General features: G+C 40.6%; 2 protein-coding genes and 1 long non-coding RNA gene across 3 annotated transcripts; 1 reads left to right on the plus strand and 2 right to left on the minus strand.

Annotated features, from left to right (window-relative positions):
* The first annotated feature begins 3,691 nt into the window (after nucleotides 1–3,691).
* LOC125278464 lies at nucleotides 3,692–5,896 on the plus strand. The gene is made up of 4 exons (XR_007187150.1): nucleotides 3,692–4,405; nucleotides 4,514–4,562; nucleotides 5,026–5,202; nucleotides 5,500–5,896. It is a non-coding gene; the product is annotated as an uncharacterized LOC125278464 (long non-coding RNA).
* Nucleotides 5,897–6,236: 340 nt separating this feature from the next.
* LOC125278463 (trace amine-associated receptor 4-like) lies at nucleotides 6,237–8,026 on the minus strand. Its single transcript, XM_048207664.1, has one exon. It carries the CDS (start codon nucleotides 7,818–7,820, stop codon nucleotides 6,786–6,788), a length of 1,035 nt encoding a protein of 344 aa, XP_048063621.1. The 5' UTR covers nucleotides 7,821–8,026; the 3' UTR covers nucleotides 6,237–6,785.
* A 4,140-nt stretch (nucleotides 8,027–12,166) lies between these two features.
* Nucleotides 12,167–14,006, minus strand: LOC125278770 (trace amine-associated receptor 4-like). The gene has a single exon (XM_048208106.1). The coding sequence runs from the start codon at nucleotides 13,372–13,374 to the stop codon at nucleotides 12,349–12,351; it is 1,026 nt and encodes a 341-aa protein (XP_048064063.1). The 5' UTR covers nucleotides 13,375–14,006; the 3' UTR covers nucleotides 12,167–12,348.
* Between the last annotated feature and the right edge of the window lie 5,602 nt (nucleotides 14,007–19,608).

Below are 19,608 nucleotides of genomic sequence, written 5' to 3' on the forward strand. Positions count from 1 at the left end.
GGGCTAAAATCAGGGTAGGAAAAATGTATTTTATTCATAAATTATGACCATTTTGTATGTACAAAACCATACTAACATTATAAGTGCACCCCAGTAAACATTATAAAACAATAAAACAACGCAGTACATGACCCCTTTAAAAATAAATGTAATTTTACAGGTAAGGGTGTGTCATTATACAAAAAATACCTGTTTTTTTACAGATATTTGCTGTAATTTAAATAAACAGTAATAAACCATACAACACAATGCATTCTGGGTAATATTTGCTGTTTTTGAGAAAGTAGACTACAGCAGTAATGTGAATTAGCAGTGCTCAAAGTTGACACTCAGAGGCTGTGTCCCAAATCACACCCTATACCCTCATTCACTTGTTCCTACATTAGCTTTCTTGAGACAGTGAATTACACTGCTGTTAACAAGCAGAATCAATGAAGGGAAGATAAACACAACTACAGTTGACTTCAGACACAACATTAGATGAAATGAACTGAAGAGTAAAGAATAAATTAAAAGTTTCAAGATCTGATTTAACAACTCCATAAGCAGCATTACCAGCTTCACTTATTACTAACCAGACTGACTTTATTTCTGTCACACATCTGCATAAGTTTTCATTAAAATTTAACAGAGGTTTAGATATTGATGTTTTATTGTTTTATTTGATGTTACATAACCTTATCACATTTATCCTTGACTTTTTTTGCTACAACAAATGTGTTTCAAAAACATACAGTCACAGCAGACAAAGAAAAACTAATGTTACCATTAAAAAATAAAAAATTACCATTAAATTACCATTACAACCAGTAGATGGCTTTTCCATTTTGGACAGGGCCAATAAAAGGTTATAACTGAACTATTTACACTTGATATTTATTTTGCACAGTTTAGGGACAAGTTAAAGATTTCAAAACTAGTTTTATTTGATGCAGATAATAGCTATTATACCAAAGTTTGAGAGACATAATACCAAACAACTAGTTATACTGATTTTTTTAGTAGGCCAAATCTTGTAAATCTTGAATGTCTGGGTTTCCCTCTTCCTTGAGCTGGCATTTTATTGATTGGAAATGTGAGATGACTATGATGCAAACAGGAAGGAGCAGGAATATTTTTGTAAGGAGCGTCTCTCTTACTATTAACAGAAAGAATGTTGTTGTGCGATGACTTTCTGAGTGCTACGTTACATTTGACTTCTTGTAAATCACTAAAAGAAGACTTCTTGTAAATCAGAAAAGAAGCTTGTGATATCATTTCATATAAAATTCTTCAGAACTGCCACTGTCAATTAGCCTAGCACATCCTTACCATACATGAATAATTCAAGCAGATGTTCCAGAGGTTTATATTTTAGTTTTATCATTTTAAACATAAATATTTGATTAATGTGAATCTGGTATGTCACATGGTAGCACATGGTAACCCTCTGTATTGGTAAGAAAATGATCTGTTAAAGGGTTAGTTCACCCAAAAATGAAAATTCTGTCATTTATTATTCACCCTCATGTCGTTTCACATCCGTAAGACCTTTGCTCCTCTTCAGAACGCAAATTGAGATATTTTTGATGAAATCTGAGAGCTCTCTGACTCCTCCATATAGACAGCAATTCAACTACCACTTTCAAGGCCCAGAAAGGTAGTAAAGACATTGTTAAAATAGTCCATGTGAGTACAGTGGTTCCACCTTTATTTTTAAGGATTAATTAATTAAGGAATTAATTAACAATTAATTTCACACCATTTAGCAAAAAGTGATTAACTAAATGGATCATAACTATTCCATAAATATAATTTAGTACCATAAAATCGAATTATTTAATTGAACTAAGAGAAGAAATCGGTCATTTCTGCCACGCAAGCAGCACCAGAGGGTTAATGTGTTGCAGTCAATGGAGGGACAGAAATCACTCAGATTTCATTAAAATATCTTCATTTGTGTTCGAAGATGAATGAAAGTCTTATGGGCTTGGAATGACATAAGTGTGAGGAAAAGATGACAGAATTTTAATTTTGGGGTGAACTAACCCTTTAATACCTAAATAGTAATATAGTAATATCCTTAATATATAATATATAAATATTATAGTATAGTAATATAAAAATTAAGTTCACTTAAAGAAAAGTTAGAAGTATACTAGCAGTATAGAACTACTAAACTAGTCCTTTACTGAGAGTATTCTTCAACATGTGCTTTTATAAACTAAAAAATGTGCTACAAGTACTTAACTGCTATCAGTATAAGTTCATTTGTAGTACATAAGTTTTAGTGCACTTATAGTTGCAGTACAAATTAAAAATGTAGTTTTAAACTATATGTACTTAAAGTTTGCTTCTGTTTCACTTATAGAATATAAAAATTGGGCCAATTTAGTCTCAAGTAGTATTGGAATAGTACATAATTTACATTGTTATATTTCATAAAACTGAACAAAAATACATATCTAACAGATGATAATGTACAATGAGCTGTGTTTCTAATCTCAAACAAAGTTTTTGCATATTAGTTGTTCGAGGGAAAACAAATCATTAGTGAACATTAGACTCTTTAGACATTAGAATCATTAGACAACAAACAAATATTTATTGTACACTATAAATTAAGTTGTTGAAGTTGCAGGATTGCAGTATTGTCTAATAACAGTATCTTTTGTTTTCTCAGATTGAGATCTGATTCAAACAATGAACAATATTATTAATACAGAAAACAATTGTCAAACTATTGATACTTTTCCACTTACTAATGCAAATCTATTCTTATGGGTATAAATTAAAAATAAAATTTTTTGCTTCAACTTTTCATATGAATAAAACTTTAGATGACAGTTTAAAAATATTAGAATCTATTTCTGGTCCTATAGTTATCCAAAATGGCAAAATTATGTCAAATAACAATGTAAAATTAAAACAACAGTTTCCCTGCTATATTTTACTTTGGCCATCAGATGGGAAAAGTGAGATCAGGACAGGTCAGGGGTTTTATTACGGAACCAGGTTTATCATGACAGCCAAACACGTTTTAAAGGATCTCGAAAAATTTAAAATATTTGTCATTTTCCCAAATTATGAAAGCTGCGTAATATTTAAATGCTGTAATACCTAACTTTCCTAATAGATTTTTTGTAAATCAGGATATTGCTTTATTGCAATTACAAGGATGTGTAGATCCTCTACAAAACATAAAACTAGAAATAGGCGAGTTATATAAAAATGATGTATATTCTTACATTTTAAAATCTGCTTAAATAAAATACAACCAAATGACAACATGAAAAAGCAAATGGCAGCTAATGAATTTGTTATTTCTGAAGCAGGCAAGGAAGGAGACAGTGGAACTCCTGTTTATTCAATCTCTGGCACAGTTGTCGGATTGTATATTGGTGCTTTCATAGAAAAAAAACTCATTAAAACCTTCTGAATATGGCAAAGTTTTACTATTTGATAGAAACGTTATTGGAAAAAATATCAAAACTTAATTTTTTCTGATCCAAAACTTCTCAAATTATTTCAGTTATATATTTAATACATTAAAAACAAGTTTGATTAATGTTTTTATTAATCAACAACAATAAAGATTTAAATTTCTGTAATGTTATAAAGACCTTCATACATATACATATATATATATATATATATATATATATATATATATATATATATATATATATGTTTTTTTTTCATAAAATAATCTTTTAATCTTTATAATCTTTCTTATTATTAGTTAGGTAGTTGTTAAGTTAGGTATTGGGTAGGATTTAGGAATGTTGAATATGTGCTCTATAAGTAGTAATAAACAGCCAATATCCTAGTAATATACATGCTAATAAACAACTACTTAATAGTGAGAATTGACCCTAAAAGAAGCAGCTTCAGCAGAGCTTAGATACGCTTAGAAGATGAGTCTGGTATCAAGATGCTTAAATTATGATGGTGGAGTTGGGGATGGTCTGTGTAGGGATGCCAAAACAGCTGATGCCGGAGCAGGGTGAGCGGCTGCTTATATGCTCCAGGAGTTAATTGAAAGATTAGATGGGTTCACTCCTCCCATAATTATGCTTAGGAACTTCACTTAAAGCAGGGGTGTCCAAACTCGATCCTGGAGGGCCACTGTCCTGCAGAGTTTGGCTCCAACTTGCCTCAACACACCTGCCTGGAAGTTTCTAATATGTCTAGTAGACCTTGATTAGCTGGTTCTGGTGTGTTTAATTGGGGTTGGAGCTAAACTTTGCAGGACAGTGGTCCTCCAGGAGCAGGATTGGACACCCCTGACTTAAAGCATCTACTGACATTTGTCAGCGAGGGAACTGTAACATTGGCATGGTTACAGTTCTTGAATCAAATAATATTGTCCATTGTTTGGCAACTATCCGGAGAAAGATCTTGTGCCTTCCCACATTAAAACCTTGTGAGTATTTTAATAAACATTGTTAAAAAGACATTCTGTAGAATAATTTACTACTAATAATATACTATCACGGCACAAAAGTGTTTTAAATGATCTAAATGTTTACAGGTGTCGTATGGAGCAGGTGGAATCTTCATCAAGGTGTCTTGAAGCTTTGGTAAGGAAACTTTCATCAGAAACACCCACTTAAAGGGTTAGTTCACCCCAGAATGAAAAATTCTGTCATTAATTATTCAACCTCATGTCATTCCACACCTGTAAGGCTTTAAGGGTTGTAAGGGTTTGGAACGACATGAGGTTGAGTGATGAATGACTTTTTCATTCTGGGGTGAACTAACCCTTTAAGTGGGTGTTTCTGATGAAAGTTTCAATCAAATCGATTAAACTGATCTAAATTATTACTTGTTGTTGGAGACAGAATTTTTTTTTTTTTTTTTTAAATAACTCTTCTATTAGTGTTATTTTGGTGTGAAACCAGATTTTAAGGAACTTTTTATTGCTACAGGACCAAGATTAAACCTTGTCAAAATGCATTAAATCCAGATATAGACTTTTTTACTGAGAGTGTTGGAATCTTTGCAAAGATTCTTTTTTTTTTTTTTTTTTTTTTATATTGACAGATCTGTTTCAGTACATATCTTCAAGATATCTCCCACCTACACACTGAATACGTCACTTCTGGGTCAAATTATAATCACATGATCTTTCTTCGTTAAACTGAATCTCATACTTGCTGTAAAAACAAGCAAGCAAAACAAGGCTATACCAGGAGAGAAATTGTGTCTTAACCCACACAAGTAAGTATTTCGAATATTGCAGATAAAATAAATAAATAAATAAAACTAATCAAATGTGTTTTTATTCTACTAGTTGCATAAAACCTACATGAAAGCTTTTTCAATAAAAGTATTTAAATTTTGTTGTAATTACATTATTTGTGTTGAGTTTATGAGTGTTAGTGTTGACACACAATCATCAGAAACTTTGCAAAGATTAATGATATAAAACCATTTTTGAATTATATTTACAGAAACAAAATGGTAAAAAAAAAAAAAACTATTACGATCTATATCATGATCTCTCTCTTTCTCTAGGAAAATGACTTCCTGCACCTCACTCCATCTCTCAAAGAGATAGAAAAAATCAACCACCAACAACCATCACTTTTGGGCCGAGCCACAACCTTACAATCTTTCTGTCACAATTATGCTTGTTTAACCAGTTTTGGTTTCGTTGTCAAGGGCTTATTTGCTCATCTTTGTTTCCTGTTTCCATTTGTTCTTATGTTCTCGTCTGTCAAGTTACAATGGTTATTTAGGTAACAATTTATCGATAGCAAAACTGGAAAAGTGACTGTGGCAAGAAGTGGAGTGAGCGTTAATTTAAGGAGTGTCTCTCTCACGCTTCATAACAGAAAGAAAGGCTAGCTTTGTGCAATCATTGAGTGCTCTGTAAACTTTGGTTTCTGATAAATCACTTCCAAGAAAAGAAGCTTGTGATTTTATTTATTTCCTTCTTATCGATTCATATGAAATGTTTCAGTACTGCAATGAAAATGAAAAGTAAATCCCATCAGAAAATTTAGGTAGCTGTTGAGGTTTCTATCTTAATTTTATCCAAGGCTATAAGGCTTTGTAAGAACAAATATTTGTTTATTTTTTATTTGCTTTCTTGATTCATTTCATTCTGGTCAGTCAGCATGCAGTTTATTTTGTAGCTTTGGTCCAGGAGATGATCCCATCATATTGTTTTAATCAGTGGATAGAGAAAGATACTGTCATTGCATTCTGTTGTTTTAACAGGTACTTTCAAAGTATCATATATATTCCGATCCACCAGATGGAGACAAAGACTGTTTTACATTTATAATTTGTAAAAATTTACTCTAAACAGCCACAACATTAAAATCACTGACAGGTAAAGTGAATAACTTTGATTATAGGCCTATCATTACAATGGCACCTGTCGAGGGGTAAGACATAGGCCTATTAGGCAGCAAGGTGGTTAGTAACTATCAAGATTGGTGCAAGGAAGGACAACCAGTGATTTAGCGTCATGGATCATGAGTGCTCATTGATGCACATGAGGAGTGAAGACTAGCCCATCCAGTCATACTTTAGATTTAGTATCTGAATCAAAATAACACACTTCCCTTTGTTTTTCTCACCCAAAATCAATATTTCAGTCTTGTCCTGATTCATTTTTAAGACAATACTGTCTAACATTTGGGATGGTTAAACTGGAGAGGAAAATGCATGCCATATCAAATAATTTCTTACAATAGCATTAACATGTTTACATTTAATAAACAAAATTATAATTATTTATTAATAGATGGACTAGCATTAAAATAAAGTTATAAAAGTTAATATGACAATATTCATTCAAGTATCAAGGTGTTTGAGTCATTGAATCCACAGAGATAAGCGGATATGAGAATCTTAAAGGCCTTCTGAAAGCGAGGGTAGAAAAAACCATAGATCAAGGGGTTACAGGTGGAGTTAAAGTATCCAAACCAAACCAAAGCATCAAAAACATCACCAGGAGTCACAAAATTGAGGAAAGGATCAACAGCAGTGGCGGTAAAAAAAGGCAGCCAGCAGAGATAAAAAACACCCATGACAATGGCCAGAGTTTTAGCTGCTTTTCCTTCTCTTTGCGCAGAGCTTTGGCTCTTCAACCCTCCTGCTGCCGCAACAGTCACTCTTTCTGACATAACCTTTGCATGTTTTCTTGCAACATGGAAGATTTTCATATACAGAGAGCTCATGATCGTTCCAGGAAGGAAGAATGTGAGAAGTGAGCAAATAAGACCCCACTGTTTGTTAAAAAACAGAACACAACTTCCCACACAGTAAACCTGCATGATAAACGACTCCAAGCCAATTTTGTTCACCCCTGAAAACACAATAGAAAAACTATAGAGAAATGCAAACATCCATGCGAAGGTAGTAAATACAGTCACAGTGTTGTTTGTGACCCTCATTTTGTACCTTAAAGGATCACAAATGGCCCAGTACCTGTCAACAGATATTAAGCTGAGATGTATCAAAGAAGAAATGCTGAAGGTCATGTCTAAACTAGAATGCACTTTACACACAACATCTCCCAGATACCAGCAGCCTTCAACAGATCGCACCATGCTGTACGGCATGACCAAAGAGCCCAGCAGACAATCACTGGCAGCCAGAGAGCGAACGATCAGATGAGTTGGAGACTGTAGCTGTTTGAAGTGAGAGATGGAGATGATGATCAGCAGATTCCCAAAAACTGTTGTGAGGATCATCAGCACCATGAAAACATACATTGCCACTTTAAGGACAGTAAGACGATGAGCTCTTGGACAGGAGTCTGGCAGGAGTGGATAGCAGAGAAACACATCCTCACTGTATATGTCTGTTTCATTTGAGGTCATTACGAAGATATAAACTGATAGGCAGGATCAAAACACGCTATTTCCTTTGTAAATGTAAAAAATAAAATCACACAGATATCATTGAAACTCTGAAGGGAATCAGTCAGATAGAGACCAAAAAACAAAGAAAATATACAGTACATGCACATAAGAAACTACATATAATCTATGGATTCAGCAGCTCCATTTGAGCTATATATATACTCAGGTTCCAAAACAGGTAACACCCTGAAGCTCATAAACATATTTGAATATGCTAACAGTGCTGCAGTAACTAATTGTGGTACATGCGGCGCCCCCAGGTGGAGACAAAATGACTATCTATCTATCTATCTATCTATCTATCTATCTATCTATCTATCTATCTATCTATCTATCTATCTATCTATCTATCTATCTATCTATCTATCTATCTATCTATCTATCATGTTCATGTCAGCAAAATGTAGTTACTCACCCAAAACATTTAATTCATGCTTCAAAACCTAGTTATTTTGTCAGTAAATTGGCCAATACCACCAAAATAAAAAGTCTTTTTATCATCGTGTGAGACACACTGGTCAAAATGTTTAGATGTTTTTTCACTATGGAAATATTTGTTATATCCAAATTGCATGTGTTTTCTACTTTTTTGTTGACACTGTTTTCTACACTATACAAGAATGCCAGTTTTATCTGAATGCTCTTGTGTCTTACACCTATCTTTATAGATAAAGATTTCAGCAGTAGATAAAAATTTACTAGGAAAAGTCAATACTGTAGTAGTCTCAGCCTCAGGCATCGCGCCCACAGCCCATTGGCTGAATGTCTGATGCATAACACTTAACTGCAAACACTTCAGGATTTTCGAAGTCGTCATTTGGTTGGTTGGATGTCCGGGAGACGTGTTTGTTGCATTCTTTAACGCTCCTCCTGGAAACAAATGTTGTGAAGCCAAACCCCCTCGTTGAAGAAGAGCGCAGTCATGTTAAAGGAACACTCCACTTTTTTTGAAAATTTTCTAACTTCCCTATAGTTAAACAGTTGAGTTTTACCATTTTCGAATCCATTCATTGCGCCTGCTGCACTAATGGTACGGCAGCAAAGTTCCTTGATTATTATGCCGGAATGAGAGTATAGTTCCTAGCCATATCGGCCTAGAAAATCGCAACTTTTCATTTTCCGTCAGTCTTAGTACATGATGTAACTACAGAAGAGTCAAGATTTAAATAGGAAAAATATAGAAACTCTTTAGTCATTTTTTGGCGAGATGCTAACAGTCTAATCAGATTCAATGAACAATGCTAAGCTGCAGCTAAAAGTGGTACCGCCAGACCTGGAGATCGGCTGAATGGATTCGAAAACGGTAAAACTCAACTGTTTAACTCTAGGAGAGTTGGAAAATAAGCCTATTTTCAAAAAAGTGGAGTGTTCCTTTAACAACTGTGACAATGAGTGCTTACCAGGATCAACTAAAGGCTGGATTTTCAAAAGTATATGAAGTTTGTGGCTCCACTGTTGCACGTTCTTGAATGAATCATTATTAGATGCATGCCGGTCTGTTATTGTAGGGACATCGACTTTACATTTTCACGCCCCTAAACATGATGTGGAACAAAACGAACTGTGATTGGTTGCATTACATGTCAAACGTCCTCTTGGGCGGTCCTTGGCCAATGAAAGCTGCGATGGAGTCAAGACCTTCTGCCGTCAGTCTGAAGCTCTGGCTACGTGAGACTAAAGCCTCGTTTCCACCAAAATTACCTGGAACAATTTGTCCCATGAACTTTTTTACCCCCAGACCTGTTGCTGTGTGCATTTTCATAGCGATCTAAAGTATCATGAAGTTTAAGTCCCATGACGTACGACTGTGCGCAACTTTCCAGCTCCTGCTGGATTTTGTCCTCCAAATATAAGCTTAATAAAGCCTGAAGCTCGTCGTCAGTCCATCTGTCATATTTTTAAACTCCAATGTTGATTCGAATAGCGAATAACTCTTACTGCACACACCGCAACAGACTTTTGAAAATGGTGGTTGAAATAAAATGCTGCGTGAACGCAACCTATCAGCATGTTCAGAGCCCAAGTCCCACCCCTAAAAGTTCCTGAACTTTGAAAAAGTACTACCTCGTGGGCAGGGACATTTTGAGGGGAGAATTTTTAACCGGAACTTTATTTAGACCCTGGTTCCTGCAGTCAAAATACACAAAGTACCACCCCCACCCCAACCTCATTAGATCCTGGGGAAAGTTCCTGCGGTGGAAACAGGGCTTAATACTGTAGTACACTACACAAAAAGAAAATGGACATTTGGCCACACTTTATATTAGGTGTCCTTATCGACTATGTATTTATATAAAAAAAATTGTTCAGTGTACTTATTGTGTATATGTTGTATTGCAAAACACTTAGCGATGCTATTGAGGTGGATACGGGTAGGTTAGTGACAGGTCTGGTGGTATGGGTAGGTTTAAGGCTGGGTTAAAGGGTTAGTTCACCCAAAAATGAAAATAATGCCATTTATTACTCACCCTCATGTCGCTCTACACCCGTAAGACCTTCGTTCATCTTCAGAACACAAATTAAGATATTTTTGATAAAATCCGATGGCTCAGTGAGTCCTGCATTGAGAGCAAAGTCACTGTCTCTGCTCAAGACCCATAAAGCTATTAAAAACATATTTAAAACAGTTCATGTGACTACAGTGGTTCAACCTCAATATTATAAAGCAATGAGAATACTTTCAACAATATCTAGTGATGGCCTATTTCAAAACACTGCATTGAAGCTTCACAAATCTTTTGTTTCGAATCAGTGGTTCAGATTGCTCAAAATTGATCAAACTGCCAAACTGCTGAAATCACGTGACTTTGGGGATCCAAATCACTGATTCGAAACAAAACATTTGTGAAGCTTCAATGCAGTGTTTTTAATTCGGCCATTAATAGATATTGTTGAAAAGTCATTATTTTGTTTTTTTGGTGCACAAAAAGTATTCTTGTCGCTTCATAACATTAAGGTTGAACCACTGTAGTCACATGAACTGTTTTAAATATGTCTTTGGTAGCTTTCTGGGCATCTGAAAGTGTTTATTATCTTGTTGTCAATGCAGGCCTCACTGAACCATTGAATTTTATCAAAAATATCTTAATTTGTCTTCCGAAGATGAACGAAGGTCTTATGGGTGTGGAATGACATGAGGGTGAGTAATAAATGACAGAATTTTCATTTTTGAGTGAACTAAACCTTTAAGGGGTAACGGAAGGCTCAACAGTGTAATTACAGCTGTATTTTTTTTAAAATACGTAAAAAGTAAAAACATGAATGTGCATTGTATCAAATAATTCATTTACAGTGAATGTTAGTACAAAGTAGTTAAAGACATCTAATATAAAGTGCGACCAAACATTTTTATACAGCACATTTATTTTTGAAGAAATGCATTACATGTAAACTGAAAATTCACAGTTCCTTGTTCATTTTACATATTCTCTTACAGTATGTCCTCCCCTAACACCACATGTTCTTACATATCTTCCTATTGCTCTTCCATGACAAACAACTGTGTATTTTCAGTTTACATGTAACATATTTCTACAAAAATAAACTGCTGTTGCTGTTTAGGGATTAAGACGTTCCTGCATGTTCAAAAATGATAGTGATTGTGCTGAGAAAACTCCATATAGCCTACTGTATGCTTCCAAACTTGATTGGCAAGATTGTGATTCTTATTTCATTACAATGGCAAGCCATTTCAGAAGACATTATTCCACTATATAGGTATTTAAGGAATGAATATACATGCATGTCTGACAGATTTTGATAACTGAATGGATCATTTTGCCTATAGAGGCTAACATGATGAAAGAATGTTTAGAAGTTGTAAAAGAGTTCAACCGTTTCAATGAGAATCAACTCATCAGTTTGGATCAACAAAGATGTTGTGCAAATTGTACTCATTCTTTTGCACACATGTGCCAAAACACATGCACATTGCTTAAATAAATAAGAAATCCAAATCTGATGTTGAAACTAATTGTTCAGAGACCTGAACTTGTTGTTTTGAGAAGAAAAAAAGTCTCATTCGAGAACTGAGCCAAAGCGATTGAGAAAAAACTGTAATACAGTTTTATGTGGATAAGAGATGGGATAATGACTGATGAATACTTATAGACAGAATTCAGAAAACAGAATTTTTCAATAATTTTTTAGATTAAAAGGTGAGTAAAAAGTAAGTCTTACCTAATATTAAGCATTTAAATAACTCCAATGTTAAATAATTAAAAAAAAAAAAGAAATATTAAATAAAATATTTTAAATTCACATGTCATTGTGAACAAATATTTTCAGATCCTAAATCAAAATAGCACACTTAAAAAGTACCCTTTATTTTTGCACCCAAAAAGCAATATTTCAGTTTTGTCAATATTCCAATAATATCTTTCTTCCAGATGGTTAGTCTTTTTTTTATGGTGATTTTCAGAGAAAATGAATGCCAGGCCAAATAATGTCTTACAATAGCATTAACATGTAATAAACAAAGCTAAATTCATTCAAGTATCAAGGTGCTTGAGCCACAGAGATAAGTGGATATGAGAGTCTTGAAGGCCTTCTGAAAGCGAGGGTAGAAAAAACCATAGATCAAGGGGTTACAGGTGGAGTTAAAGTATCCAAACCAAACCAAAGCATCAAAAACATCAACAGGAGTCGCAAAGTTGATAAAAGGATCAACAGCAGTGGCGGTAAAAAAAGGCAGCCAGCAGAGATAAAAAACACCCATGACAATGGCCAGAGTTTTAGCTGCTTTTCCTTCTCTCTGAGCAGAGCTTTGGCTCTTCAACCCTCCTGCTGCTGGCACAATCGCTCTTTCTGACATAACCTTCTCATGTTTTCTTGCAACATGTAAGATTTTCATATACACAGAGCTCATGGTCGTTACAGGAAGGAAGAATGTGAGAACTGAGCAAATAAGACCCCACTGTTTGTTAAAAAACAGAACACAACTTCCCACACAGTAAATCTGCATGATAAACGACTCCAGGCCAATTGTGTTCACCCCTGAAAACACAATAGAAAAACTGTAGAGAAATGCAAACATCCATGCGAAGGTACTAAATACAGCCACAGTGTTGTTTGTGACCCTCATTTTGTACCTTAAAGGATCACAAATGGCCCAGTACCTGTCAACAGATATTAAACCGAGATGCATTTTAGAAGAAATGCTGAAGGTCATGTCTAAACTAGAATGCACTTTACACACAAAATCTCCCAGATACCAGCAGCCTTCAACAGATCGCACCATGCTGTACGGCATAACAAAAGACCCCAGCAGACAATCACAAGCTGCCAGAGACTGAACGATCAGATGTGTTGGAGACTGTAGATGTTTAAAGTGAGAGATGGAGATGACGATGAGCAGATTCCCAAAAACTGTTATGAGGATCATCAGCACCATGAAAGCATACATTGCCACTTTAAGGACAGTAAGACGATGAGCTCTTGGACAGGAGTCTGGCAGGAGTGGATAGCAGAGAAACACATTCTCATAGTAAATGTCTGTTTCATTTGAGGTCATTACGAAGATATAAACTGATAGGCAGGATCAAAACACAATATTTCCTTTGTAAATGTAAAAAATAAAATCACACAGATATCATTGAAAGTCTGAAGGGAATCAACCACAGTCAGACCAAAAAACAAAGAAAATATACAGTACATGCACATAAGAAACTACATATAGTCAATGGATTCAGCAGCTCTGTTTGAGTTATATACACTCAGGTTCTGAAACAGGTAACACCCTGACTCTCATAAACATATTTGAATATGCTAACAGTGCTGCAGTAACTAATTGTAGTAAATGAGGTGCCACCAGGTGGCGACAAAACGACTATCTATCTATCTATCTGTCGGTCTATCTGTCTGTCTGTCTGTCTAAATGTAATTCTCCATGTTTTGTTTTTCATTTCCCACCAAAGAAAGTGACCACACCACAAATTTAGCCCATGAGCAAAAGCAAAACTGAGGTAAGCGATTTAATAGACAAGATAATATTTTAGTTCACCTCAAAATCAGTTTCATCAAGCCAGGCTTAAGAAGTAGCCTGCTTATGACTCAGAAATACTGTACTATTCAGTGGGATTTGGATTTTGGAATGTGAATTGGTATATATTGACATGAAAACACATTGTAATTTAATGTCAATATGAAATATGCTGATATACTATTAATAATTTCCCCCTCTTTTCATTTTGTAGAATGTAAGTTTCAACTACATAATTTTATTTGGCAATATAGAGTGCTGCAGTCATTATTTTAGTATAGGCCAACCTGGAAGTTCCCTCGACACCCAATATGATTTTTCTATTGGCTTTTGGATTATTGCAGAAAATGAGCTCTGTGACCAAAACAAGTTTATGATTCTTACGTGTTTTGTTCATCATGATAATCTTCATTCATTACAAATAAACAGAACTTTTATGAATTTTGAAGCCTAAATACAATCGGCAGAAGTCAAAAGCCAAACGTAGGCCATAAACAAACTACACCACGGTCACATGACTGCAGCATCACCATCACTAAACTTCCGACAACTCTTTCAGTCTATGTTTAAAAGCAAAGAGTGTGAAGATAGGAAGAGTGTGATTATATACACAACGAGGCTGTGAAAGTGGAGTAGTGTGTAGATGTAGATGTGTCTTCCTGTTCGGCCTGATGACGTTTAATGTCCCTGACAACCTCTGTAGTCCCATTTAGACACTTGTAAGCAAACCCTCTTTTACAAGACAAGTAAAAGCTTTAACAAATAACAAGAGGGTATTACTGATGTGTATTGTAGAATAAAATGTGAGAATATCTTGAGCTTGTACTCACCAAAGACCTTATTTCTGCATTTAACCAAAACATGTTGACTTCAGGACGATGGATCAGGAAGTGCTAAAATGCTAACTCGTTTCTGGAATAGAGGGTATGCACGTGACGTCACCGTCGACCGTTACGACTGCGGTCACGCCCAATGAGTGGCAAAAGACTAAAGGGGCTCACACACTGGACGCGAAGCTCAGCGCCTCGCCACATCTTTAAAATTCGAACGCATTGTTTTCTATGGGTGTACGCACACCGGCGGCGACATTCGGCGCCCAGCTACAATTCATAAAAAAAAAAAAAAAAATGTGTTCGAATTTGAAAGACGTGTCGCGGCGCTGAGCTTCGCGTCCGGTGTGCGAGTCCCTTGAGCGGCAGCATTGGTTTTCAGCGTGAACGTCGCGAAAAACACACAAAACACATCCAAAACGGGAAAGAGCTTTGTGATTGACTGTACAAATAGCTTTGACACAAACCCTGAGGTAGGCTGTGGGACAACGGGTCTTCGCAGGCCCGCTGTCAGGCGAAACTGGGTTTGCCCAAAAAAAAAAAAAAAAAAAGAATCCCAAAAAAAATATATGTTTTCGCCGTTTTCCCTATTAAATCCAGTCACGCAGCAGGTTCCCTTTCGATACTTCACTCGTACTGCGTATGGGGAAAAGTCTCCCTTTTTCCCCGTCACTGAAGCCTTTTTCAATAACGCAGTGTAACTGCACCGTCATTGGTTCACTCATAGACAAGTTGTTGAACCAATGGCGGCGCGGCATAGCTGCGCGACCTATGGTGAGAAAGCGCGCAAACTTTCCCGCCGAAATGGGCGGGGTTAAGTGCTATATAAGCAGGCGTTTCGCCATAGGATTTCAGTGTTTTCTCCTTCAGCGACGACTTCTACTTCTCCTCGCTGATCTCCGCCTGAAGCCGAAGAAGCTCGCCGCCTTCCAGAAGCTCTCGCCGCCGTCTGAAGAGGCTCCCGCAGCGGACTCAGCTGGACTCGCCGGACGGAGACAGCGCCCTCGCTGACTGCAGCCCGCAGCGCCGTCTTCGAGTCGCCGCCTCCCGCTTCCCGCTCCCGGCCGCTTCCTAGCGTGTCTCCTGCCGCCATCCGGCGCGCCTTCCTGAGGGCTTCTCCACGGCTTATTGCCGCTCTAAAGAGCGTAAACAGCGGTTTTCACCGCTCCATTGAGCTTCCGCGGCCCTCGCCGCTCTAAAAAGAGCCCCCCAATCGCCGTTATCACGGCGGCGGCGTTGATCCAATTGCCGCGCCACTCATGTCGCACGTGCAGAGCCCTCTGCACGACGACGACGGTCACACCGAGTGCGTCGCTTGCCTGGGCAAGTCCCACGCTGACGGCGCGCTCGCTGGAGCCTCATGCCCGCACTGCGAGAGCATGAGTCTCGGTTCCCTGCGCTCGCGGGTCGCCTTCTTCACTGAAGGCGATCTCGCCGCTCGCGCCCTCCCGTCTCCTTCCTCCCGCGAGCCGGCAAGGAAGAGACAGCGGGGTAGAGCGGCCCAGCCCCCGCGTGCCTCGCCTTCTCCTCCAAGGGAACATTCTCTCGTCTTGTTCTCCCGACCCGAGCAGCGTCCCTCTGCCAATGCAAGCGACCTCGTCTCGTTTGGAGGATCGGACGACGAGCAGGATGACTCCATGTCCCTCGCTGCCTCCGAAGCAGAAGGTTGGGCTGGTGAGCCGGAAGATCCCGCTCCCCCACCTCCTTTGGAGCCCATTGAGCACGGCCAAGGCATGGATGCCGAATTATTCCGTATCCTGTCCAGATCCGTGGAAGAGCTGGACCTCGAGTGGGCCCCTCCAGAGGAGCCTTCTCGCAGCCGCCTGGACGAATGGTTCCTCCCAGGCCGCCGCCAAGCGCCTCGCCAGCGCTCAGCTCCCTTCTTCCCCGAGGTCCACGAGGAGCTCACTAAATCGTGGCGCGCTCCGTACTCCGCCCGCCTCCACACGACGCATCGCTCTGCCCTCACCGCCGTCGACGGCACCGAGGAGAAGGGATACGAGCATCTGCCACCCCTAGATGAAGCGGTGGCTGCTCACCTCTGCCCTCCCGCGGCTGTGGGATGGAAGACGAAGAGGGCCCTTCCTTCCAAGCCCTGCCGGACCACATCCACTCTGGCTGGACGGGCCTACACCTCGGCGGGCCAGGCTGCCTCTGCGCTCCATACTATGGCCATATTCCAGGTCTTCCAGGCCAAACTCCTCCGCTCGCTGGATGAGTCTGGAATAGATGCACCGGCCTTCAAGGACCTCCGCAGCGCCACCGATCTAGCCCTGCGAGCCACGAAGGCTACGGCCCAGGCCATTGGCCGCTCAATGGCCAGCCTGGTAGTGTTGGAGCGCCACCTGTGGCTCAACTTGACGGAGATCAAGGACCTGGACAAGACGGCCTTCCTGGACGCTCCGGTCTCACCCTCCGGTCTCTTTGGGCCAGCAGTGGATGGCTTTACTGAGCGCTTCACCGCGGCGCAGAAGTCGTCTCAGGCTATGAGACACCTTCTGCCCAAGCGCTCCAGCTCCGCTTCTGCTTCCAGCCGCCCCAGGACTGCGCCGGCTCAGCAGAACAAGCCAACACCACCCGCCGTCCAGGCAGCGCCACCTAAGGAGCACCGCCAGCGCTCGCGCCCTGCGAAGCCCCCTCCCTTCCCGAGACGCCAGGGACCGCGGCCCAAGATTGTGCTGGACCCGGTGACTTCGAAGACGTCCTGATCTCTCAAAAAGGAAGAGGATGGGGGATTGTCTCGTTGCGACCGGACCACCCCAAAAGCTCCTGCGTGCAGTTTCCTCTCCGCCTCGTTTAATTCCGGGCATGGGAAACATGCTTCATGCTGTAGCTGGGCCCACACTTGTTGCGCCCACTCAAAACGTTTTCACGGCGAACACTATTTTACTTCATCAAAAAGAGAGCAAATTTCCTCTTCCTCCTCTCTCGGTGTGCGGCCCCCTCTCCGACGGCCTGCCATCCGATGTCATTCAACCCCTTGTCACTCGGGCCGAGGCTTGGCAAGCCATCCCCGATGTGTCAGAATGGATCCTGGGGATCGTAACTCAGGGCTACTCGCTCCAATTTGCACGACGGCCCCCTCGCTTCGGCGGGGTGCTTCAAACCTTGGTGAACCCGGACGACGCTCACGTCCTCCGTGCCGAGGTTATGACAATGCTAAGAAAGGGAGCTGTGGAAATAGTTCCCCCTGTGGAGCGCGAGTCGGGCTTTTACAGCCGCTACTTCCTGGTCCCCAAGAAGGATGGCGGTCTCAGACCCATCCTAGATCTCAGACTTTTGAATCGCTCCCTCATGAGACGGAAGTTCAAAATGCTGACGCTGAAGCAGATCCTCGCGCACATTTGCCCCGAGGACTGGTTCTGTTCGCTGGACCTGAAGGATGCGTATTTTCACATCCAGATAGCCCCCCTTCACAGGCGATTCTTGAGATTCGCATTCGAGGGGGTGGCGTACCAATATACGGTCCTGCCCTTCGGGCTGTCTCTGGCTCCTCGCACTTTCACCAAGTGCATGAACGCGGTTCTAAATTAGAACCGGGTTCTAAATTATCTCGACGACTGGCTCATCCTAGCCCGTTCGCGAGCCGAGCTGGAACACCACAGATCCGTGCTCCTCAGCCATCTGCAATGCCTGGGTCTCAGGGTCAACTTAGCCAAGAGCTCGCTGTGCCCCAGCCAACAAATTTCGTTTCTGGGGGCAGTCTTAGACTCAGTCCGTATGACGGCAGTAGTCTCGTCAGAGCGCGCTCTGGCGATTCAGCAGCTCGCGGCCTCGGTCAAGAACAAAGCCTATCTCCCTCTGAAGCTTTTCCAGAGGTTGCTAGGGTTGATGGCTTCCGCCTCTCCAGTGCTACAGCTCGGCCTTCTTCGGATGCAGCCTCTGCAGTACTGGTTGAAGTTCCGGGTTCCTCAAGGTCAATCGGGCCTGTCTTCTAGCCCTGAAACCTTGGTTGAACCCTGCCTGGTTCAGTCTTGGAGTACCCCTGCAGGCGATCTCACGAAGGACGGTGCTCTCAACGGACGCCTCCAACTCGGGTTGGGGCGCTGTGTGCGAGGGCAGACCGGCCTTCGGCTCGTGGAGTCACGAGGAAAGCCGTCTACACATCAACTGTCTAGAGATGCTAGCAGTGATGAAAGCCCTTCAAGCTTTTCAGGCTCACTTGACAGGACGCCATGTCTTAGTCCAATCGGACAGCATGACAGTGGTGTCATACATAAACCATCAGGGAGGTCTCTCGTCCAGCCGCTTGTGCGCTCTGGCGAAACGTCTTCTGATATGGGCTCTGCCAAGACTTCAGTCACTCAGAGCGACTGGCAAGACCAATCTGGGCGCGGACATGTTGTCACGGAGCAACATCCCCTCAGACGAGTGGATGCTCCACCCCCAGACGGTTCTCACGATTTGGGAGTTCTTCGGGAAAGCGGACATAGATCTCTTCGCCTCAGAAGACAACTCTCACTGCCCAACATTTTTCTCGAAGAAGGTCGATGCTCTGGCCCACGCATGGCCCAGCACGCTCCTTTATGCTTTTCCTCCGATCGCACTGATCCCTCAGGTCATCAGGCGCATCAGAGAAGACCAACACAGAGTCCTTCTGGTGGCCCCGCTCTAGAGGAGCCAAGTCTGGTCCTCGGAGCTGTTCAAGCTCTCCACGAGAGCCCCCTGGCCGATTCCCCTGAGACGGGATCTCCTCTCTCAGGCAAACAGAACGATCTGGCACCCACAGCCAGAGCTCTGGGCTCCACACCTCTGGTCCCTCGATGGGAGCCGACTAACCTTCCCGGGGACGTTCTAAATACCATTTCTCAGGCAAGAGCCCCGTCCACGAGACGCCTCTACACTCAAAAATGGTCGGTCTTTGTTGAATGGTGTTCCTCACGCAACATAGACCCTGTGGAGAGTGACGTATCCTTCATACTGTCTTTCCTCCAAG

Source organism: Megalobrama amblycephala, linkage group LG11 (genome assembly GCF_018812025.1).
Source record: "Megalobrama amblycephala isolate DHTTF-2021 linkage group LG11, ASM1881202v1, whole genome shotgun sequence".
Lineage (NCBI taxonomy): Eukaryota > Metazoa > Chordata > Actinopteri > Cypriniformes > Xenocyprididae > Megalobrama > Megalobrama amblycephala.

Excerpts from the sequence above, each read along its gene's own strand:
- LOC125278463 (XM_048207664.1), bottom strand. The coding sequence starts at position 7,820 with ATGACCTCAAATGAAACAGACATATACAGTGAGGATGTGTTTCTCTGC.
- LOC125278770 (XM_048208106.1), bottom strand. The coding sequence starts at position 13,374 with ATGACCTCAAATGAAACAGACATTTACTATGAGAATGTGTTTCTCTGC.